At 41.9% G+C, this 25145-nt stretch overlaps 1 protein-coding gene across 2 annotated transcripts in view; it reads right to left on the reverse strand.

Annotated features, from left to right (window-relative positions):
- Positions 1 to 4902: 4902 nt before the first annotated feature.
- Positions 4903 to 25145, reverse strand: part of ARHGEF26 (Rho guanine nucleotide exchange factor 26) — a 120169-nt gene continuing 99926 nt past the window's right edge. For both annotated transcript variants that reach the window (XM_037909179.2, XM_037909180.2), the window contains exons 13-15: positions 10109 to 10176; positions 9457 to 9561; positions 4903 to 8471 (exon numbers count right to left, since the gene is read on the reverse strand). In XM_037909179.2, the coding sequence (XP_037765107.1) occupies positions 8329 to 8471; positions 9457 to 9561; positions 10109 to 10176 (316 nt within the window). In that variant the 3' untranslated portion in view covers positions 4903 to 8328. The remainder of the gene's footprint in view (positions 8472 to 9456; positions 9562 to 10108; positions 10177 to 25145) is intronic.

Consider the following 25145-nt stretch of genomic DNA (forward strand, 5'->3'; position numbering starts at 1 on the left):
ACATGGTCACGGGGGTGGAGGGGGGTGTCAGTGTCTGGTTATAATGGCGGGGACAAGGTGACTGAGTGTCAAGGCAGTGTGGCTCGAGGGTCAAGCTGTCACTGATGACTTGGCATCAGCTGAGGGGGTGTGTGTGTCAATAAGTGAATGTATGACAGAAGTGGGTTATGTGTGTGTGTGTGTGGGGGGGGGTCAATGAGTATCAAATTTGTAGAGTCACACAGCCTTGGAGTGCAAACCTGGTGCATCGGGGTTGGGGGGGAGGTGGCTTGATGATAATTTTGGAGATAGTCAGGAGCTCAATAAATCAGTATTTGGTGGTAGTGGGGTCATGGGGGAGGGTCACTAAGGTTGAGTAATATAGTAACTCCTCACTTAACGTAGTTATGTTCCTGTAAAATGTGACTTTAAGCGAAATGATGTTAAGCGAATCCAATTTCCCCATCAGAATTAATGTAAATGCGGGGGGGGAGGGGTGGGTGTAGGTTCCAGGGAAATTTTTTTTTTTGCCAGACAAAAGACTATATTTTTCGCTCTCTCTCTCTCTCACACACACACACACGCACGCATGCTCTCTCTCTCTCTGTATAGGTTTTAAACAAACAATTTAATACTGTACACAGCAATGATGCTTGTGACGCTTGATTGAGATGGAGGAGTCAAAGGGTGGGATATTTCCCAGGGAATGCCTTACTGCTAAATGATGCACTAGCAATTGGCTGAGCCCTCAAGAGTTAACTCATTGTTCATGTAGGCTCACACGCTACAAGACAGGAGGAATGGAGGGAGGGGAGACAGCACGGCAGACTATGTGTGTGTGTGAGAGAGAGAGATGTGCATTTCCCCTTTAAGTACGCTTACCCACTGTTAAGTACACTGCCTTCTTAAGTTACTCAGCAAGCTGAGACCACAGCTGCTGCCAGGAAGCTCCCTCCATCCTGAGCCCTGTCATGTGTCCCCCTCCTCTATGGAGATGGGGTAAGCAGGGTGCAGGAGCAAAGGGGCGGAGGACACCCTGACATTAGATGCCCCCCACCCCCCGCCCACAGCAAGCAGGGGGCTCTGGGAGCAGCTCCAAGGCAGAGCGCAGGAGCAGCACATGGCAGTCAGGGGAGGGACAGCTGAACTGCCTGTAATTGATAGCCTGCTGGATGGCTGCTGCACAGGGAACTTACTTAGGGGAGTGGGGAGCTGATTGCGCGGTGGGGGGGGGGGGGCTGCCGGTCCACCCTGGTTCCAAGCTCCCACCAGCTAGCTGCAACAGGCTGCTCCTCCTGCAAGCAGTGGACAAAGCAGGTGGCTTCCAAACAACATTATAAGGGAACATTGTGCAACTTTAAACGAGCATGTTCCCTAACTGATCAGCAAGGTAATAACAAAACAACGTTAACCGGGACAACTTTAAGTGAGGAGTGTCTGTGGCGGTCCCAGGGAGCAACAATGGGAACAGTGCGGTTCATGAAGGGGTCATCGATAAGTTTGGAGGCAGCTGGTGTCACAGATGGATCAATGAGGCAATGTCTGGGTGTGGGAGGGGGAGAATCATGCAGGGGTCAATGAGGCAGAGTAGCAAGGCAGTGGGGTCATGAGGAGCAACATTGTAGATAGTGAGGTTCAAAATGGGGTCACTGATGGGGGTGTCAAGACGAGAGTGAATGGAGGAAGTGTGTGTGTGGGGGGGTCAAGGATGCTGCATATCAGGGCAGTGGGGTCACAAATGAACACTTACTGATGAGTATTTTGGCAGCAGATGAGGAGGGGTTAATAAGTGAATGTATGGAGGTAGTGGAGTCAGGGGTCAATGACATGAGTATCAAGCCACAGAGTAATGGAGAGCAAGCCTGGATAGTAGTAGGACTGTGGTTCTCAAACTAGGGGCACCGCTTGTTCACGGAAAGCCCCTGATGGACTAGTTTGTTTACCTGCCAAGTCCCCAGGTACAGCCAATCGCAGCTCCCTCTGGTTGCGGTTCGCCACTGCAGGCCAATGGGGGCTGCGGGAAGGGCAGCCAGCACATCCCTCAGCCCGCCCCGCTTCCCACAGCTCCCATTAGCATGGAGTGGTGAACCAGGGCCAGTGGGAGCCGTGATTGGCTGAACCGGCGGACTCGGCAGCTAAACAAACTGGCCCGGCCCACCACGGGCTTTCACTGAACAAGTGGCACCCCTAATTTGAGAACCACTGTAGTAGGAGGTAACCACTGCTAATTTTGGAAGTAGTCAGGGTCTTGGAGGGGTCCAGAAAAGAGTAGCAGGTAGTGGGCCAATGAGGCAGATTATCCAGTTTGTGGGGTCACATATGGGAGCTACACTGGGGGAAGTCAGGGTCATGCAGAAGTCACAGATGATCAGTTTGGAGGCAGATGGGGTCACCAAGACATCAATAAGGGAATATTTCTAGATAGTGGGGTCATGCATCCATCAATGAGACTGAAAATGAAGAGAAATAAATATATGCCATGCTCTTTAGGCACCAAGAAGTAGGCTGAAGCATTCACGAGCTTTGGTCAGTGTGTAGATGGAGTCAAGACATCCTGAAGAAACACTACTTCTCCCATTCTCCTGTCATAGTTGGTGGGTGAGGATTGTCTCATGGTTACTGTAATTATCCAGCTTTCTTGCTGTCCTCTTAAAGGTATTTTGCCTGGCTATCCGTAACAATTTTGGCTTAGTTTCTCTTAAATTAGAGATTGATAGCAAAGAGGCTAACAGCTGCAGCAAGTCAAGGGTTGTAGTTTTGCTTAGGAAAGGCTAAGAAACAGATTAATTGGTCACACTTTTTGCTACCTTTTACTTTTCCCCTTCTGTTGCACTACCTTATTGTTCGGGGATTTGCCCTCCTTCTCTTACAGAGAGGTGGTACTCTGCTGTGAAGATTTGTTCACTGAAGTTGTCTATATGGGAAGAAAGGCTGTTTATAGAGGGCTGTAGGACATGAAATTTGTTATGCAATCCACAATTGTTGGTATTTAATATTGTGCACCTCACCGCAGCATTCACACCAATGCTGAGGTCTGGTACTTCTTGGGTCATTAGCTCTAGCTCCCCTGGTTTGGCTTATTGGTCACCATCTTGAGTCTTCTCAGAACTGGCTCCTCATTTCTTTGCAGCAGCACATTTCAAATTTTGGTTGTTACTTCTTTCTGGAATTCAGGGAAATATCTAGGTTTACTTCTCAGAAGGGGTATCTGATTTTACAGTCTGTGAACCTTCAGGACAATGATATTTTCAGCATCTGACCAAAATCTTCAAGGCAACATCTAACTGGCATAATTTGAAATTATTCTCCCCTGCTGAGAATATCTATTATGAGACTAACTTGGCCCTAGGTCAAGGTATAGGCAACAACAGTGGAAGGTTATCTGCAAGTTTCTTGTTTTCTGGCAGTTATCGTATAGAGTCTGTGCTATATTTTTCACCTGCAGCAAACAAGTACTGTGCACATTCAGAAGATTGTTAAAATGTGAGGTCCTCATCCTACTCTAGGATCCACATGAATACTATTTGAGGCCTAAGAATCTGTATCATGTGACTGCATAACTGATGACATCCTACCCCAACAAACTGCTGCAGGAATGCTCTCATTGCATTTACAAATGACACCTACAGCAAGTCCCTATCTCTTGAAATAACATTCCAAAAGCTGAATGTATGCAAATGTGCCAACTCATTCATTAAGTTATTCCCCAGTTCTACTTATTAGGGATCTTAGACACTGGTCTCCTGAATTTCCCATATCTTGGCTTCCATAAATTTTCATTTCACAGGGAAGCTTTAAATATCTATTTTTGGAAAAATTTTAATCAGTTCTTCTTTTAAGAAAATTATCTGTAAAATTTTAAGTTAAGTAAAATCTATATCTCTTAAATTGAGAAAAGTTAAGGGCTTTATTCTGCTCTTGCTTGAACACCAAAAAAGGGGGTAAGGGAGAGAAATGCATTGATCAGGCCTTTCATTTATCATACAGTTTGTGCATCTGCCATATTAGCACTGGAAGAGAGAAGTATCAGGACTTCCATTGACATACCAAGAGACTTTCCAGTTCTATAACTCTCACAACCATTAAAAAAAAAATCCCATGAGACATTTAAAAATAATTAGCGTAGTTATTGTGCTTTACAGCTTCAAAGCATTAGAAAAAACATGGAGGAGGCTCACCACGCCACAATTAACCTTCTAAATACAGGTATGTGCAAGACTCATCAAATCTACAGATGTCCCAAGAGCCACAGGGAAATTTGATGGTTCTTGGGACATCCACGCAGGGAAAGGTACCTCTGAACAGTACCAAGCCTCTTCCAATGCAATCCAGTGCAACCACCTGCAGACACATTGCTGTGGGGTTGTAGGAGCATGATCCTACAGAGAGTAGTTATCCCCTTGACTCTGGCCCTCCCACCATGACATGCCATTCCCAGGGCCGGCTCCAGGCACCAGTGTTCCAAGCAGGTACTTGGGGCAGCAGTTAGAAAGGGGTGGCAGTTCCTCTGGCCGCGGTGGCTATTCGGCGGCAGCTTCTTTGTTCCGCCCGCCGCGGTGGCAAATCGGCGGCAGCTTCTTCCTTTTGGTGTCCGTGACAGCAGTTTTTTTCACTGCTGGGGGCAGCAAAACTGTAGAGCCAGCCCTGGCCATTCCCTCAAGTTCAGGGAGTCCAAATCCCATGGATCTGGGGTGGAGGCAGAAGTATACCACAGAGCTATTGCTCTCCCCTATTTATGGCTCCTGGACTTTCATCCATGTTAGCAGCGAGGTGCATAAGGTCCAATTGAATTATGGTTTTGTCTTAAACAAGAAAGACAAAGGTTAAAAAGATCCAAACTAATTCCAACAAAAAGGATGACAGCAGGGATTTTTATGTGATGTTTGGTATTTTCCTAGTAAAAGTCAAAGCTTTTTTTTTTTTAAGTAAAGTTTTTAAAAGCATTTTATTGATTGTTGTCCTATAAGGTCACTGATGTCTAATTCCTGCAGAATTGTATCTGATAAAAGGAGAAATGGAAACATTTATAAAAACATTTGAAAAAACTAGGTGTGAAAAATATATACAATGTATTAAAAAACCTGAATAAAATATCTGGATTTATACATTCAGTTACTGTGTTAAACATCTGGCTGTATACAGTAGGATTTTTTTAATTATTTGTTAAAAAATTAGCATTTTTTTTACCTATGTTAAATAAGACTGTTCAATTTACAAAGATTACAATATGCTCATTACTGTTTCATCAGTCCACTTATAAATTAATTCACAAGGGTATATAACCACATGTCAAACTTCCAAGGTTGTGAATCTTCAAACTACTTTATACAAAACTATTGCTTTTCTAATATATTTTTAAGTGTAATTGTTACAGGGATACCTTATGAACATTACATTCATTTACAAATCAACATATTACAGTATATATTACAACATGCAGCCCCTCCAAAAAATGGAGTGAAAATATTACAAGCAGAAAGCCTTTCTAATATAAGTTTTTACCTCATTTTTTGCGCTAACGTTTATTCAACCCTGCCGAGTGATCAGCTGTGTCTTAAAAGGATTAACATATTTATAATACATACAGTGTGCAAACCATAACACCTAGTTACAGAAAAGATGTTTTGAAAATTATTTCCTGTTTACAAGTGCATCTTGGTCAGACAACATTAAATGGTTGTTTCTCCTGTGAAATTCTGAGGCTAGGCTGAAGATGCCAAATTTGGCCAGTGATGCTTGGAGTACAATCTTGACAGGTACTCTCTAAGGCAAAGGAGAACATGTGTTCAGCAGCACCAACGTGAGCTTCTACTATTCCCTCTCTCACCATCATGTGCACAATGGAGTCTCCAATCAGCAGGTCAGGTCACAATTAGGAATGGGAAGGCGAAGTTGACAAAACATCATATTACTCTATAGTCCCTGCAAACCCTCCCTCATTGCCAGGCCTTCTCATTTTCTCCATTCTGAACCGTATGACCAAGAGTTTAAGTCAATACTAGTGCTGCTCTCTTATATAATTTTCCCTTTCTGTATCTGTAGTAATTAACATGTAACAAGGACTGAAGGTGATGGTATCCTGGAGTTCTGGTTCATACACCTCTTTTCCCAACAAAAAACAGGAAATTAATTTTACCACCTCTGCTACAGAAATGGGAAAGTTAAAAAGCACTCCACTCTCCCAGCAAAACCTTGAACGAAAGCAACAACACATCTTGAAATCCTAGTTAAATTTATAGGCAAAACTGGAATTGAAATGAAATGATTAATAGAATGTTTCCCAGAGATCAACATCCTCATGTATTTTCAAATAAGCCAAGAATTCAGCATTATAATCCTTGCCCTGTGGGAGTGGAAGTTAAGACACAAACTGATAAAATTCAGATCTTAAGATACCCCTGCAAAGGTGTTCACACGCAACTGTGTAACTATTTTTTGTAGCCACAACTTACAGCATGAGTATTAAAAACATGTCTGTAAATGTATAAAAGTGCAAACTTCTCAACAAGATACTGTAATGCTACCATAATGGACAATAGGGGGAGCCAAATCCTACATCTCAGCTTGTGCGTAGCCTCCCCAGACACCAAATCAGCACATGCATGTGTGTGCCCAGAGCACAGAAGGTTAGTTTATTCTGTGAATAAATAGGGCCAGGGAAGTAAGAGAAATGACACAAGAGAAGATGTCAGAATCAGCTGGCATGGGACTCCAGTGAAATACTGTGTGGAACTGGATAAGCTTGGAGAGAATTATAACACAGAAAATCAGATTGCCTGACTGACACAGAGGAGCAGTGTAGAGCACAGAGCTGCTTATACTTATGGAGAATATTTTTTAAATAAGAACAAGCTGAAACAAGCTAAGGTATCTGATGGGCACGTACTCAGGGTAGCTAGCCAGTCCTGCTGGTCACACTGCCGGGACTATGTTCTGATTTTACTGTTCTAACTCAATGGGAACTAGCCTGAGTAAGTCTCCTTGAGCAGGGAATTATATCCCCAGCTAAAAGGGGAGACATACCGTAAGACTGGTCTGTTCTGGGAATGGAGGCTGGAGCCTTGGAGACCAAGCTTACTTTCCCACACTGAAAAAGTTCACTGCATACTTCTTGATTGAAAACCCTTCCCGGCCCTCTGAACACTGAAGCAACACTGGAAGGAAACAAAATCTGAGCTGCTTGAATAGATAAAACATCATCATCAGCGAAAAAGACCAACAGAAAACCATTCTGGATTTCCCCTCTCAGTCCCTGGAGAACACATTAGCTTTGTTAGCTGGGATAGAGGTACTTTAATCCCTGCTTTCCAAATGACAGCTTTTAAAAAAAATCGTGTGTGTGAAATAAGAAGCCATCATTTGGGAAGAGAAAGCCCAAGGAGTGAAGGTTTTAAAGGATTAACACAAAAGGTAATCTAATGTTATGAAAACCCTTCACTGAAACAGACATATAGATAGATGTAGACAGAGAGCCACAAGGAGAAAGATGAGAAGACCCAACAGAAGGATGCTCTTATATTACAAAAGTAGAGAGCTGTGCACTCTTAATTTAGTGGAATATTTTTTACTTGGTCTACGTCTTCTCTGGAGCCTTATCGGGGAGAGAGCACTTTATACAGTGTGTGCTCATGGACTACATTTTAGGCCATATGAGGGGCTAGCGAGCTGCTATTTATCCCCACACATAGCACCATCTGGTGCTAGCAGTACAGCACTGCAACTTTCCCCTGAGGAGTGGGAAATCCCCAAATATTAGTTGTTTGTTGCTGCTTCCTTGCAGGGCAACATGTTTGTGGGTGGCTGGTGGGAGGCCTGGCCAGAGGAAGCTAAGGTGCTTTTAAATGATTACAAAAATAAACAAGAAAAAAAAAAAGTGTGTGTGTGTGGTTGGACAGGTGTGAGGAAACAGCACATAACGATAAAAGGGGCGCAGCAGCTAAAGACAAAGGGAGGTGAAGTCAAAGGTATGTGGAGCTGCTCCCAGAGCTTACTGCTCAGTCCCAGTTAGGATTCAGTACAGATAAGACTGACTCAGGCCAGGATTCAGTTAGCTCTCTTACACTGTAAAATAAGGAAGAGGGAACTATCTAAAGATGTCACCTGCATTTTGTTATGGGAACTTTAGAAGTTCATTTACTTTTTTAGGGGCTTTTAACTTAAAGTATCCTGGATACACAGTGAACTGCTGATTTCCCCCCCCCCGCCCTTCCTCCTGACACTGATTTTACAAATCTGTGAGTCACAGCTCCCACGCTACAGCTATAGTGGGACAACAAGCACAAAACCAAGCCACCACTGTGGGCCCTTAGTGCAAATCCTGCAGCAAAGAAAAAACTGATCTTAGGGACTCTATACATTTGTTTCAAGTCCAAGCAAACGTCCCATCCGTTCCATGTTCTTGTCAATTGTGGCTTGACATGTGATTTCCTTGGCACATTCCATTGGAAACCAACCTCTCTCACCATCCCGCAATCGTTCACCTTCATGCCAACCTGCAAGGGAGAATGGGGAGGCAACAACAAATACATGTGTAATATACGGTGTATGGCATGTTTATAGAGAGACTCCTGTACGCACAGTCTGTCACTGTATCTGTAATATGGTTATGTTTACAATGAGTCAAGTATAAGGTATAGACAGGCTACGCTGTTTGGAAACATTGTGCATGCAGATTAGGAATAATAAAAATAAAGCAGTAAAGGTACAGTATATTTGAAAAACCACACATCTTCTTTGGATCTCAGGAATATAAACAAACAAATCAGCCTGAGGTTTTCCATTTGTTTTTTACTCTTTACTGTCACAAACAACTGGGTTAAAGCTAAGGGTTGCCTTCTGCAAGGTGCTGAGCACTCAAGTCCCACTGAAGCTACTGGGAGTTGACTGTACTCAGCATCTTTGCAGGACATGTTCAGCATTGTTATAACATTTTTATTGTGGTAGCAATAAACAGGTTGGGCCCCAACATGATTAGCATTTACATAACAAATGACAGTCCCTGCCTCATATGCTGCAAGATTACCCCTTAGAGAGTCACCATGTACTGAAGCACAGCACAAGATGTAAACACCTTGAATGTGTGCAGTATTCAGACAAATCAACAAATACATTACTCACAAAGCAATGATGACTCTTGAGAGAGAGAGAGAGAGATTTAAAGAGGCCTTAACCTAGTTTCTCCTTTATGGGCACATGGCTCCTGGGGGGGAGGGGGAATTATACCCACATTGCTGCACCTGAAATTAATTATCTATGCAAATCCTCTGAGTTGGATGGAAATGTACTTGAATGCGGCCACAATGCCTGCATAAAGAGTGGTTGTCCTTCAAGAACCTAGGCCTAAACCTATGGCTTTCTGTGGCGTGTCTTCTAGGCTGACACGCCATTTCATTGTGAAGCTGATACTAGACTAGGACTTTGTTTCCCAGCTTGACTAATCTATCTTGGTGGTAGCAAACTGGAAAAATGTTTACTCACCATCATTCACTTTTTGATAAACCAGAACCACATCGGCAACCTGAAGAGATAGTTCATCTGACTGCTTTGCAGTGTAAGTTCTGACAATCTCTACCTGTGTCAATGCTGAGGAAGAAACAGGATAAACTGAACCACATGATGTGTATAAGCAACTGAATACCTTTATATTTAAGCAACATACTCAAAAGTCATTTTAACATCCCATTTTAGAATGTGCCAAAACAAAACAACCCAAGTAATCTCAGTAATGGAGCACATTAAACATGCTGGCTTCCCAATGGGGAACTACACACAAACATGAATTTGGGTCAGACATAAAATCAGCTTGCGTTCTCAACCTAGTCACTAATAGGCTGATACAACTGGCCAAAGCAGTTTTAATGAATGCAAGTAAAATAACTACTTGTACCACAAAAACCTTGAAAAAACTTCCTCAGAAAAGGTCTTGATAAACAGCCTCCACAGAAGGTCAACAAATATGTGCTATGCTAGACCAAAAGGAACATCGCAAAGGAAATCTGGATAATTTGGTTTTTTGGAAGGAAACACATTTATTCTTACAGTCTACACTTATTCAAGCTATCCACTGAGGGGCAGTATATTTCTATTTTCACGTTAAGTTTCTGAAAAGTCTTACTGTCTTCTCACTTACTTGTCCTGTCTGCATTCTGTCTGTCACTGTTCTGTCCAAGTGCAGTAATCCAGCGAGCTCTTTCACTCCTGCAACCAATAGAGACAAGGTCAGTTTCCAAGACACCTGACCCTTAGAGTGCTAGAGATCACACCTTTTTCAGGATCCTAGATTTAAATCTTTCTTCTTTCTCCTGGGAAGAAACCATATTACTTTCTTTTTTTTTAATTAAAGTCCAGAGCTTTCTTAAAGATAGCAAGATATATTTTCCTGTAAACACTTCATGATTCAAGTAAACTGAAACATATTAAGTGACCAACAATAATGGATTGCTTAGAAGAAGAGGTGGTATTCCAATAAAGGAGGAACAGAACAACATTCTACACATTTGGGAACTGTTTTAAGAAAGTTGCCTAAAAAGGATGGTCTCTTGTGCATATTTTCATTGTTTTAATTAGCTTCATTAAAATAAGCTTTGTCCTAGTATCTGCAACTAATGGCCTTCATATTAATTATTAGTCTAACACACACCACAGAACTTAAATAAAAATAACATTTTAAATGTGTATTTATAAGCAGCCTTCTCCGCAAAAAATATGCAGCATATCTGGCAGATTTAATGGGCACAGCACACCATTCATATGTAATGTAAGCAGACAAAAATCTTCTGTTTCCCTGTAACTAACAATTGGCTGGATGTATATTTGGAAAGAAAAGCAAGTCCCTTACAAAAATCAAATGGTGCTCTGAAAGGGCCACGTTCTGTCACTGATGTGCTCACTTGGGAAGTCAGAGAGATGTGCCACAAACATACAAGAGCAGAATTGTGCGATAAAAGAATAATTTAAACTTAACCTTGGAGAACTAGATAATAAGGTAAAAATTGATTTCAGCTAGAATATCTCAATATTTCTGAAGAGACGGGCAGAGGAATAATTAGATTCTAAGTATCACACAGTTCTCCCAAAGGAGCAAATTGTTAACAGAACAATTTTTGAGGGGATTGCGTGTGTGTGTGGCGGGGGTGTGTGTGTGTGAGATGGGGGTAAAAGAGTGGTAATGGACAGGAGATGAAGGAAAATGGTACGAGATTATGTAAACGATATCCAAATAAACAGCAGAGCCATAATAATTAAATCCAAATGGATTTGGGTTTTGACAAATTAAGGTCTGAATCTGACGAATCATGCCTTGGTACAATACAAAGTGTGAGTGTTTCAGTTAAACTAATTCTTTTGTCTTGTTGAAGGGAGTCTCACACACTGAGATGGTTTAGGCAGCAGGAAAAATGCCACCCACCCGCCTCAATGGGTGGAGGAACTTGATGGGGCCAGTGATGAAAGGGGCGTCCCAGCAGTTAGCAAGGGAGACCCTTGCTGAGGGACACCAGGTAGCGCCTCCTGCCAGGAGTCTCTGGCAATCATTGTCCAGCTGTGGGGGAGGGGCCACCGAGGTGCGGGGGGGGGAGAAGTCGTCTCTGGCAGTCATTGGGCCAGCATTCCCCAGCTCCCAGGATTTAACCCGGCACGGGGACCATGTGGAGTCTCTTTTGGCTCTGTTCCAGCAGGCCACCCTACCCACCTGTCAGAATCCAGCCTGACAGAAGCTTTAGGTCTAGCTGATCAGCTGTTTGGGGGTCTGTAAGGAATTTTTTCTCACATGGGCCAACTGGCAGAGGACCAGGAAAGTTTTTTTGCCTTCTTCACAGCACTTCCTAGCCAGGAATGTGCATGGAACCTAACTCAGGTAACTTGGGGGTTGAGTGGTTAATGTGTTGCAACTTGCGGCCAGTTACCAGTGTGGTTAAGAGAATAAAATGAACGGTTCCCAGAGGTAAAAGACCTGGGATTTTGGTGATGGGCCTCGGGCTCACAGGATAAGGTGAGATCTTGTGGCACTTGCAGGCCAAGGTCCTCACCCTTCAGCACCCTCTGTTCTCCTCATGTGGGTTGGGGAAGATGCTAGGACTCAGAGAGAGCCAAGTCCAGGGCTGTATGCTGAGGAGAGCCTACCCAACTTACAGGTTATATGGTAAGGAGCCATGTAACTTCCACACTGGAACCAATGAAATGTCTGTAGGGGGACAGTAGGGGTGACGGCAGGTAGTGCCCCCCTCCTGTGCTAAAGTTTAATAAAAGTTGGATCCTGTTACTTCACTCCATGCATGTGTCTGTCCTCGTTTCTCCACTGTGTCTGCCTCAATGCATTTCAGTAAAAGGTTAGAGTGCTTTTAAAATCTGCAATCAACATTACTTTTAAAAAACAGTTACTGTACATGAAAAAGATGAAAAGCCTTTATATCCCATGTTTCAGATGAACAACTATGTGCATGAAACTGGCAACATGCTCAGAGGTTTATCAACTAATACAATATTTCAGTACATCAAAAACTGTTTTCAAGGGAATAAGAAATCAAGAGAACTGAAAAACAGAAGCGTTAGGGCAGTCTGAAAAGGTCACCAGAAAAGAGAATGTCATCTTGAAATCTCCCCTCGCTCCCCTCCAGTCTTTTGAAATGCTGCTGCTAAAAACATCTTCTGACATTTGGACCATGTCACCTCCCTCTTTGAAACCCTTTCCCTGGCATCCCCTCAACCTCCCATGTCAAATTCAGAGTAGATATGGTGATGAAACATAATCCTGGATGTGAACTTTGAGGTGTTTGGAACCTAAGCCTTACAGTTGGTTCCCCTTTCTCTTGTGAGTAAAAATCCTTTATGCAAACCAAACTGTAGGGTTTAAAAATCCCAAATATGAACCAGAGCCCCAAGATTCAGTTCTGATTTGGGCACCTATCTCCTTCAAAGCTCTGTACAACTCTGTCACTGCCTGCATTTTGGCTATCACGTGCTCAAGATCCCCATCTTGCTGCCTATACACCTCCCAAACGTCTCATTTGAGCGCTTCCTTGTGCTGCCTAATCTATCATGCCATATTCTAGGCTTGGCTCTTCCCTCCAGATGTGCAAATTCCTCCTTAGAATACATTTGTCCCACAAGTCCTTTCCATTATACCCTCCTAACAGGATGCTGGCTTGACTCAAGTGGGGGTTATACAATAAAAGTCTAATGATATTGTGCTCTCTTATAAAGCATTGGTTACACTGCCTTGGGGGCATAGTGTTGTTTAGGTTACCTTACTTGAAGAAAACTATGATTAAATTAAGGACACAATGGTGTAAGGCAACAAAGAGGATAAAATGGAATACTGAGTTGTACTTAGATTGACAAAATTAGGATTATTTAGTTTTGAGAGAAGATGCTTCAAGGGTGACATGATCTAGATGAGGGTTATTGTCTCCAGATTATTAATTAATCCTGATTATTGGTGGTTGCTGGGCACACCAGAACTAGGGGATAAAGGTTTAGTTGACAGAGAGAGAGAGAGAACATATGTTGAAAGAATTTGAGGTATTAATTTACAGAGTGATAAATAGTTGGAATGGACTTCCAACTTAATATACATGACCAAAAATTAGATATTATATGAATAATATTTTAATATTGTACATTAAATTCAGCAAGTTAATGGGATATTAGTAGGGCTGGTTGAAAATTTTCTGATGAAATATTGGATTTTTGCCGAAATATTTAGTGAAAAATGTCACCTGAAAACCAAACAATTTCAGTTAGGAAATGCTTCCACGGTGCCTTGTAGGAATGATTGTTTCTGTATCTCATGTTCTCATTCTCCTCTATGGGCCACGTTCCATGGCCAAACTCCACCTCTCATGATGCACCGTGGAAACGGAACTCCCATGAGGCACAACAACGGCTCAGCAAGAGGGGAGGTGCTGCCTCAAGGGAGATGGAGACTGTCCAATAGAGAATAGGAGTTTGAGGCATCTGAACTATAACTCCTATGAGGCACTGTGGCAGCATTTCAGATTGAAGTTTTTCAGATGAAAGTTTGGGGGCTTGGTTTGGGGGGTTTTTTTGGCCAAAAAGTAGAAATTTTCCCTGGCCACCTGCTCCCTGCCACCCCAGTTTTCCAACCAGCTCTAGGTAGTTTTGTGATTAGAAAAAGCACTTGTTGGCTGGAAGAAAATTTTGAAGAATGCTTCTTTCCCCACATAGGCTTCGGGCCATTTTGCATGGGAATATTTGTATTGTCCTCTGGAATATAGAAAGTAAAAACACAACTTTAACATTTTAAAAAGTTATTGCATCACAAATACTCCTCCCTTTCCCACTGAAAATTTCCATACATGAATGGCCCACAGCCCGCTTGTCATCCTCCACAGACAAGGTAATCATCAAGTGCTGATCACATATTGATGACTAAAACAAAAATGAGAGAAAGATCCACTAGCTTCAAGAAGATTAGCACTCTGTCCAGGAATACTGTATCTTTGTTTCATCATTTGTAATTCTGTACTGTACTGTACTACCCCACTAACTTGTGTAGTCATTTACAGCTGTGCAGAGGAGTGTAAAACTCTACCATTCTGATCTGGTGGCATTTTACACCCACTTTGCACAGGTGTGAACAATAGAAGGTATAGGATAATGGAAAAAAATAGATCTTCTCTATCTCAGGCCTTGTGTACACACTAAAGGTATGATTTAAAATCAGTTTAGTTAAATTGACGCAAAAACCTTTGTGGACACTCTTAAATCAACATAATTCTAGAGTATGCTGATACAGCTTAAATTAATTAGAAGCAAGTTTATGCTAAACTGAAATACACCACTCTAAAATTAATAGAAGAGTGTATTCAGTGTGCTTTGAATGAGTTTAATTTAAATCTGGTTTTAACAAATGAAAAACATACTGCTTATGGATTCATATTTTCCATTTTTATAACTGTGTTGTAGACATTTTTAATAGGAAAACAATTATCTTCATGGCACCTATCATTCCTCTCAGGCAGCTCAGAGAAATAACAAATGGTAATTGACTGCGCTGTAATGTAAACGTTAGCGTCTTTCTAATCTCTCAGTTCATTGCACTGTACACAGAAAAGAAGAAAACATGCAATGGTTGGTGCATATGCCATCTAGGCAAGAAAATGTTTCTAAACTTATTCCAACTATAAAAACAAAGAGCAAATATGATTTTGAACAATGTGCAAAAACTGAAATGCACTCTCTTCTGGAACTTTCAAATAAGGTGTCAAGAGTCAGATTAGTCTTGTGTGGAAGCCAGTGTGGTGACCAGATGAGTTGAAATAAAGATAAAAAATAGATGCCAGTGCCAGTAATGGTTTTTCCAATTCTAAGTGACAATTTAATTTAAATAATTGTAGTCGGGGGCAGGAGCCTTACAGCTATCCCAAGAAGAATGTGTAAGACATGGACTTTAATAATGCTCATTAAAAAGCACATTAGATTTTCTGATGAATGGCTCTTTATCGATATTGTTTCCCTTTTTTGACCCAAGTGGCTAGTCACAGTTTGGGGCCCTCCGGATGTTCCAGTTGGGAGGAGAAATTGGTGATAGTCAGCTATGCCTTTGATGCAGTTTTGTTTATTTACAAAGAATGTGCAAAGTTGTGTCTCTCTGAACACAGAAGGAATCAAATAGCAGGAAACAGCTTCTCTCTCTCACAGCACCAAGCACACACTTTTCAGCTCTCTTACAGGGCCCTGCTTTCAGGCGGGCTCCCTCTATATTTCAGTCTCTTTTGCTTTCCGACACACAGACCCATACCCAAAACAACACTCAGCAAAAGCACCTGGTTAGTTCACACACTATTTTTGTTTTAGGTGGAGGCGTATGCTTACAGCTGTCTTAGTGAAGGGTGAGTTCACACCTATCAATCTCAATGGGGTTTTAACTCAACCCATAACAAGGTTTAATCCAGCTCATAACAGCATCTCCCCCACCACCTCAGCTTCACCCATAGTCCCAATGTGGCCTAAAATGATGATATCCAACAACCAATCCCAAACAGAATGAAAAGAAATAATTTAACATATTAAAAAGGATACAAGGTTAACTATTTGCATATGTACACTTTTTCTGTCAAGATATTTTCACATTACCAATCCCCAAACATTTTATGTGCACTCCATTTTGTCTCCCTAGATTTCGTTTAATAAGCAGCTGAAAAATGCCTATTGTTTCCAGGAAACTTGCTGGCTACGGCAGGCCCTGATCAGTTTGTTAGAACGGGGAATTAATCTCTAACAACTTTCCCAGCCTCAACTTCCACAGCTACATTCTCAGATTCAGGGGGCAGTTAAAGTGCAGCTTGCAGAACCCCCCACACTCCTCCAATTCTCTACCTACCAGACTGGGGGGAGGAGCTCTGGACCTCTGCCTTACAGTGAGGTGGTGGGGTAGGACCTTCTGCCCAGTGGGGAGTGGGGTCTTGGGCTTCAGCCGGGGCAGGGCTGAAGCCATGAGGCCTGGCAGGCACTTCCCGCAGGGCTGAAGCCCCAAGCAAAATGGCCAGACAACCAAATTGTGGCTGAGAAATTAAGTGCATCGTCGAATTAACAACAATGCATTACATTTAGAAATGCAGCGATCTCTACACCTATAAGCATCTCTAACCCATTCAGTTTGGCCTGCTTAGTGCAGATATTTTCCTTCTTTGCTTTCTCTACTTTTAGCATCCAGTCTTAAAAGAGAGTGTAGACTGCTATCAAATTCCTGTCTGGATTCTTCCTCCCACCAAACTTTGTGGTATTGGCATTTTTGTTTTTTACCTAGTGCCATATAACAAAGTAATTCTGTAATTGTCAAGAACACAAACTAGTAAAAAATACTAAAGTTTTACTAAACGTCCCCTCCCCCCAAACAACTAAAAAACGCACACAGTTTTTGCCACGAAGCATGTCATTCCAGAACATGTTTTACTCATCCTCTGATTACAGTAATGAGGTCTTTAAAGAATCATTAATGATCTAAAGCTTCTTTCAGGGTTATTCTAAACTTTGAAAGCAAATCTACGAGTAAAACTTTCCAAGCACGGATATGCCCGGAGCATTGTGTGGTTAATGTTTTAATGTGTTCCCTCCAGTCTTTACAGTCCAGTGAGACAGATAAAATCTTTCACTTTTGTGGAGGGCAGCTTGGATGCTAATGGCATCTCAGAGATGGCCTCTCACAGGGATTTGTACCAGAGAGAACAAGACACTATTTGTTGCTGTTGTCTAAAGCAGAACACTCCCTGAAACAGCTCCAACAGAACAAGGACCACCTCTATCACTGCTTCCCCTAGACTATGCAAAGTTCTTTCAACACAGCAACTACTGTTTAACAGAATGCTGTATCTTCCAAGCGTTGTGGTAAATAATACTCTACAAATCAGTTACAAGAACAAAAATTACATTTTTTTTGTTACTCCTAATCTGTTACATCTTAAATTAGGACTGTGATTTGCCACAGCTCCTGATTGTACTACAGTCTGTGTCTAGACCTAATTTTATAAAATGCTAAGATGCTAAAAATATTAACCAACAGTTAAGACTGATATTCTACTACACCAATGAGGGAAGAGGTTCAGAAGGAATTAAGGGTGCAGAGGAATTGTTTGTGTCACTGTGGTCAGTATTAGTTACGAACTTCGGAACTCATTTCGAAAGGGGGTCTTGAATTGCAACCTTTATAAAACCAGCAATTTTCCCTGCTTTTCTGCTCACTTTTGGTTGCTTGATTAGCCAACATGCACGGGCAAATATGAAGTTTCACAAACAGGTGTGCCTGCAATATTTATTAATGCAGTTAGGGAGAGTATGAAAATGTGGCCCTTGACATTTAATTTGCCTTTGAAAAATTCTTTCCTTTGAGATTTTAAAACATGCATTAGTTATCTCAGAGACCGGACCTATTAGTGCTCCCACCCATTTGGATGAATAGACATTCATGCTTTCAAATAAATGCATATTATTTACCCTTCCAGTTTACTGTATGCACTTATTCTCTGGATATATGCAAGGAATTATAACCACCACCACTTTATGCTATCCTTCATCAGAGAATATTTACAAATATTAAGATGCACAAGGCAGGAAATATCATACCAGTTCTTCAGATGGGTAAACTTAAGCAAGAAGATGTTAACTCAGCGGGCCAGTAATAGAATCCACATCTCTGGAGTCCCAGTCCTCTGCGCCAATACTTAAACCAGTGTTGTCAAGTGGATGGGAATCAGAGTAGTCCACATTACCTCTCAGTTTGAAAAACAAACAAAGAGCAATAAAACTTAGCGTCTGGTCATGTGCTTTAGCCACTTTATAAAGAGACCAGGTAGGTGAGCTAATTACCTCACCACCTTGTCTCTCTAATATCCTGTGACCGACACAGCTACAATTACAGTCACTTTCTGTAATGCAACACCCCAGCTCTTTTATTAGTTTCCTTTAGAATATCTAAAACAATTAGACCATGGTACTGGACATAACACTTAACTTCTGGAAGCATTTTTGTGCATTTAAACTCAAAATTGTATTTCATGTGCTATGACAGATTGAAAATGGCCAAAATAAATTACATTTAGAGGAAAAACAACAAAAATAAACCCCTCCCAAATGGAGATTTAAGTTGCAGCTCAGACTGAATTGCTAAGGCCATCCTTCAAGGAACAAGAGAGTTCACAAAAGAACTCACTTCTTCCCACTATCAATACATGCACAAGAGGGTGAAAGCGAAGTGACAGGAGTAGAGGCCTGGCTTGGTGGAATACATAGTGAACCCTACACTTCCTCCTCATTCTCAGACACTTAGATCTAATTTTTCTGACCTAAATCCCTTCCCTACGGTGCTTACTTGTTTTCCTCTTCTTTCATTATTGAAAGAGCTTTGGTTATCCAAATTATTACTGCATGAGCTGTGAAAAGCCATGAACTGGCCTTGTGTAGCAGTATTAGCATACAAACTTTTTTCTTTTTTAAATCTGCACAAAATCAAATTGTTAAAAATACCCAGTGCCACTAGGCTAATTCTTCAATTTAAAGAGACAGTGAAACAAATCAAGACTTTATATTTTTGAATAGAATACTCCACCTACATTTTTGGCACCAGTGGACACTGGAGAATGCCTATGTTCCTAGCATGCAATAAGCCATAAGTGATAGAACTGAGTATGGAGCTATAGTCCTTCCCCACAACATAAGACTTGTATATGTATTTCTCTCTGCCCTGTACTTTGAAGAAGATAGGCTTTGGGAACATCCCTAATAGTTGTGTTCTGCTGCCAATGTAAACTGTCAACTGTTTTAGTGCTCCAGGTGTCTCCTTGCTTTGTCTACATGGTACAGCCAGCTCTGCAAGATACAAACCTAATGGCTTAAAGGCAAATATCCTTGTAATTTTGATGCCTTTATAAGGTCTAAATCAAATCAAAATTATAACAAAGGACATAAATGGAGAAATATAGCAGGGATGGACAGATTCAACAGTGCACACCACTTAGAAACACAGTACACAGAAACCAGTAAATAATCAGCATAACAAAAGTTGATAATCATTTGCTCTGCCTCTTCTTAAAACACATTAGTCCTATCAATCTAATTAATCTTTTAAACGTAACAGTCAGTAGTTGCAAATTATAACTCAAAACTACTTCTTTTACTATCTGCAATACAGTTCCCAAATTAGATTGATTATATGGCGTTCTCCTCAAACTGTGTGAAGATAAACCAGTATGGCTGACTGTCAGTTAATATGATTGTGTCTTTCCCTGCAAGCTTCCCCCACAGATTTTTGCTTTGAATTTTCTCACTGATATAAAGAATTATCCTAATAAAAAGACTGTCAATTTACTTTCTGATGTTGATTAAATCATCAACAGGCAGGCAGGAAAGGAGGCAGAAAAGTTAAAGAAAAAATGCATTCATCAAATTGTCTCAAAGACTGGTTACTTGGATGGCTTATTACTGATTGCATTCACCATGACTCCCTTTGTTATGAGAGGAAACTTTCTGTAAGGGTTTTCAATTACTAGGGAGGAAAAAAAAAATCACAAAATTAAATCTGAATAATTTACTGCATGTTGATCAAGCATGCTGATAATTCTTGAGACACACAAGGTGGATGAGGTAATATTTTTTATTGGACCAACTTCTGCTGGTGAAAGAGACAAGCCTTCGAGCTCCACAGAGCTCTTCTCCAGTGCTGGGTGTAGAGCCTGAAGACTTGTGTCATTCACCAACAGAAGTTGGTCCAATAAAAGATATTCCCTCACCCACCTTGTCTCTGTCATATCCTGGGACCAACATGGCCACAACAACACTGCAAACTACCACTAATTCTTAGCATTCAGCAGACTTATCCCAGTTGAAAAACAGCCCAGATTCACTTGTCTATTTTGAAGAATATATTGTGTTGTCATTTCTATTGTCCATGTCAGTTGCAAGCATTTGTGATTCATCTTGATGAATACACACAAAAGGGTTGTTTGGGTGGGTTTTTTGGCTTGCATATTCCTCTTGGAGAGAGTAGACCTAGACTGCCTTTGACTTCAATGGGCTTTGGATCAGGCCCCTAATGAAAGCACATTTGTGCCCTGTACTGCAACCTGCAATATGTACAGCTAATAACTGGTAGGAATTGTATTAATTGTAACTTTCCAAAATGCGTGTAAAACTACATGAAGTGCTTTTATATTTACAATTTTAATCAATTTTGTTATGTCACAACAAAAAATTAAAACATTCACAAGATAACAAAGCTTGATACTCATTTTAATTTAAGTATCAACTTTAATCGATGAGCACCCCAAACTGGGTTGAAAACTTCACTAGATACATGTAGAAATGACTGTCTACCACTGTATGACAGTGACACAGGTGAAACAAAGCATTTGTGAAATAGAGCAATCACTTAACAGCAATCATCAATAGTATATAATGCCTAGGATAGGAAGTGAAAATAGAATATATTCCAACGAAAGGTGATTTTAAGTAGAAAAATTATTCAAGGTGGAATTTGACCAGGGTTAATACACTTACTGCTGCAAAAAGTGCGAGCGGCTTGGCTACACTTGCAAGTTAGAGTGCATTAAATCAGCCCCGGGCGCCCTAACTCCTGAGGTGTCCACACTGGCAAGGCACGTAAAGCGTCTGGACTCTGCAGAGGGAGCGCTCCTAGTAATCTACCTCCACCAGAAGCATAAAGCTTGATGTGCCCTGGCTGAAACGCCCAGGCGTCAGTGTGAACAAGGTGTTGCATTACTATGCTGTGATTGGCCTCCGGAAACATCCCATAATCTCCTGAAGTCAAGTAGCCACTCTTGTCATTATTTTGAACTTGGCTGCAGGCATGTGGATATCCCCTTTCACAGCTCCGTTTCTGACAGCTGGCTGCTTATCTGCTCCGGGACAAGGCAAGCCATTACTGTGGAATGCTGCGGCTGCGAGTGTGAGAGAGAGAGAGGCTGGGGGAGGGGGGTCTGCTGCTGTCTGAAGTTACAAGACAGCATGCTGACGCACTCTCTGATCCCCAAAACACACGGTCTCTCCCGCCACATACACACGTCACACTCCCTCCCTCGCCATTTCAAAAACATGCTGCAGCCACTTGCACACTGGGATAGCTACCACAATGCACTGCTCTTTGTGGCATTGCAAGAGCTGCTAATGTGGCCACACCAGTGCACTTGCAGCTGACAGTGTAAACACACGGCAGCGTTTTCCCTGCTGCGGTCTCTGAAGGCTGGTTTAACTCCCAGCACTCTACAAATTAGCTGTTACCACTCAAGAAAGATCTTGGAATCATTGTGGATAGTTCTCTGAAATCATCCACTCAATGTGCAGCGGCAGTCAAAAAAGCGAATAGAATGTTGGGAATCATCAAGAAAGGGCTAGATAATAATACAGAAAATATCATATTGCCTCTATATAAATTCATGGTACTCCCACACCTTGAATACAGTGTGCAGATGTGGTTGCCCTGTCTCAAAAAAGATATATTGGAACTGGAAAAGGTTCAGAAAAGGGCAACAAAAATGATGAAGGGTATAGATAGAACAGCTTCCGTATAAGGCGAGATTAATAAGACTGGGACTTTTCAGCTTCGAAAAGAGACGACTAAGGGGGATATGACAGAGGTCTATAAAATCATGATTTTATAATAGGTAGGTGTGGAGAAAGTAAATTAGGAAGCGTTATTTACTCCTTCTCATAACACAAGAACTAAGGGTCACCAAATGAAATTAATAGGTAGCAGGTTTAAAACAAACACAAAGTATTTTTTCCACACAACACGTGTCAACCTTTGGAACTCCTTGCCAGAGGGTGTTGTGAAGGCCAATACTATAACGGGGTTCAAAAAGGAACTAGACAGATTCATGTAAGATAGGTCCACCAATGACTATTAGCCAGGATGGACAGGAATGGTGTCCCTAGGCTCTGTTTGCTAGAAGCTGGGATTGGGTGCCAGGGCGTGGATCACTTGATGATAAACTGTCCATTAGATTGGGGCACTTGCCATTGGCCACTGTCAGAGGACAGGATACTGGGCTTGATGGACCTTTGGTCTGACCCAGTATGGCCATTCTTATGTTCCTACCTGCAAGTGTAGCCCAATTCCAAGTGGCCAGGGCAGATACTGTAGACAGATAGATGGATATCACAACTGAGTATGTATGAACTTTGAGATTTCTCTCCCTGAACACAATCTGAACAAAAACAGAAAATCTGGATTTTCCCAATTGTATTGTGTGTTGAAAAGCATCTGTTTACATTTCTCATTGAAGAAGTCACAAGTAATTAGCCAATAAATTAAGTCAAATATATATTTGCAGTTTGCAATGGATTGCTGGATGGATTCTGTAAGTGCTCAAACATTACGGTTCAAATCCTCAGCTGTATAAATCAGCATGGCTACATAGGTTTCAATGGAGTTACATTGACTTAAATAAGCTAAGGATCTGGCCCTCTGACTGAAAACTCCCTTGTGTCTGGATGAAAACCAGATGAGTTTTCCATTTATAAATGCCCTACTCCAGTGTTTCTCAACAGCTGGTCCCCAAGATCTCCCTGACACAGTTTAGGAAGGCAGCAAGCCTGTCCCTAGTATCAAAAAGGTTGAGAAACACTTCCAGTCAGAGCCTCCTGGCAAGAAAAGCACAATACAAAGACCGGCATACGCCCCCGAGTGATCCTTCTCCATTTTAGAAGCAATCACAGTTGCTGCCAAACTCTTAGATCATCTCAGGCAATTGTTTTAGGCCTTGAGGCATGATAACCAGTGCATTCCTGGAGTTACTGCACACCTTGGCTTCCCATCTCACTCCTTAAACCATCCAAGACAAACAGGCTATGTCTACACTGGGATTGGGAGCAAGCCTCCCAGCTAGGGTAGGCCGATTCATCTAGCTCCACCCCCAACTGCAACATCCACATGGCTATTTTTAGTGTGCTAGCTTGAGCCCCGCTAGCACGAGTCTGTCTACCTGGACTGGCTCACATGCAGCTGCAGTGCAGACATACTCATCCCTCCACCACAAAATGTACTGCCTGGCATATTTTTTGCTGCTTATATAACACAAACTGCAAAGTCATTTAACTATTGAGTGGGGGCTCTTGACATGGGTATGAAATTACTGACATCAAATCAGAATGCTTCATTTGTAACCAGGTTCTATTTCAGAACATACTAGTTTCATATGCAAATCAGTTTTGATTATGTCGCTTTTTCTCCTCTTCTAACTCTATTCCTGCTCTCTTACTGCATCAGAGCCTGAAGTAACTTCTGCTAGTAAGGGTATTGAGTAGCGGTCTTCATACCTAGAGCTATGCCATTGTTTCAGTGACTGGAGAGTTGATAATCTTCATGGCACAGACATTCTGATTTCTTGGCACCAAGATCTAATACAAACACGGTGGTACCTCATAACAGACAGATTTTTCAGTACCCAGGATTCTACCTCGTTCACTCAATATCCCTTGTCCCCCAGCACACAAGACCAATGAAGGAGGAGTTAAGAGCAAGTAACCACTGCATCACTGATGGTGGTACATCCCTGCAGTGGTGGATTAGCCACCGGGCCAATGGGGCCGGTGCCAATTGAGGCACCCCTGCGCCCCGACCTGCTCCTGCTGGGGAGTGGGATCGGAGCCCAGGGGCTTGCCCTGCTCCACCTGGCACTTCTGCCAGGGCATGGGGTCAGGGTATGGGGGTTTGCCCTGCCCCACCTGGCACTCCTGCTAGGGCATGGGGTCAGAGTGCAGAGGCTTGCCCTGCTCCGCCCACCCAGCATTCCTGCCAGGGAGCAGGGGAAGCCCCCGTGCCCCGACCCCATTTCCCAACTGGATTGGGGGACTACAGACAGAAGGGGCGCCCACTTGCTCTGGCCCAGGGCCCCACAAACCCCTAATCCACCTCTGCATCCCTGATTCTTAGGACTGAATGTATTTTCCCAGTACTAGGTAAAGTTTTAGTCTCAGCTGGAAATCAGCTACAAAAAAATTACTATTATTTATCTTATATTTATTCTCCTCTTAAAAATTATACCCATGGACTACAGGCTTTTAAAAAAGCTCTATTTATTCTGAATTCATGGCCCGTGAACTAACACAGCTCCTTTTTGAAACAACTCCCCATGTGAGACATCAGAACACCTACATGAACTATTGGGGGGGCTCAGTCTTGGGTTCAAGGACTTAGCAAACCTCTAACATATTCAGAATCAACACAACAAATACGATCACATGCATTATTAAGGCTGTTTACCAAACTGAAGTATAACCAGTGAATAAACATCCACAAAGAAGAGTTTGTTTACACAGACTCAGTGCAATGTAATCAACTGTGTGCTGTATGGTTAGTCATAAAATGCAGAGATATATAATTACTCAATCCTTTCATGACAGGATTATATGAGACAACGGCTGCCTAGCTTGGATTTATTGTTTTTAAAAAGAGTCTCTCTATAAAAATGAGTTAATGATAGCAGATTAACCTGTAGCAAACAGGAGTGGAAGTTTCTGACAATGCAAAAAAATATTTCATATACATAGGTATGTTTTACAGAACATATAAGAAAATGGCTTTAAGTGGTGTAATTCACCCACATCTCACTATGAAAATTGACTCCTAACAGCTGGGTTTAGCACCTTGGACTGTGCCCCTGAAGTCCATAATGTAACTCACTCACATCCACTGT

This window comes from Chelonia mydas, chromosome 9 (genome assembly GCF_015237465.2).
Source record: "Chelonia mydas isolate rCheMyd1 chromosome 9, rCheMyd1.pri.v2, whole genome shotgun sequence".
NCBI lineage: Eukaryota > Metazoa > Chordata > Testudines > Cheloniidae > Chelonia > Chelonia mydas.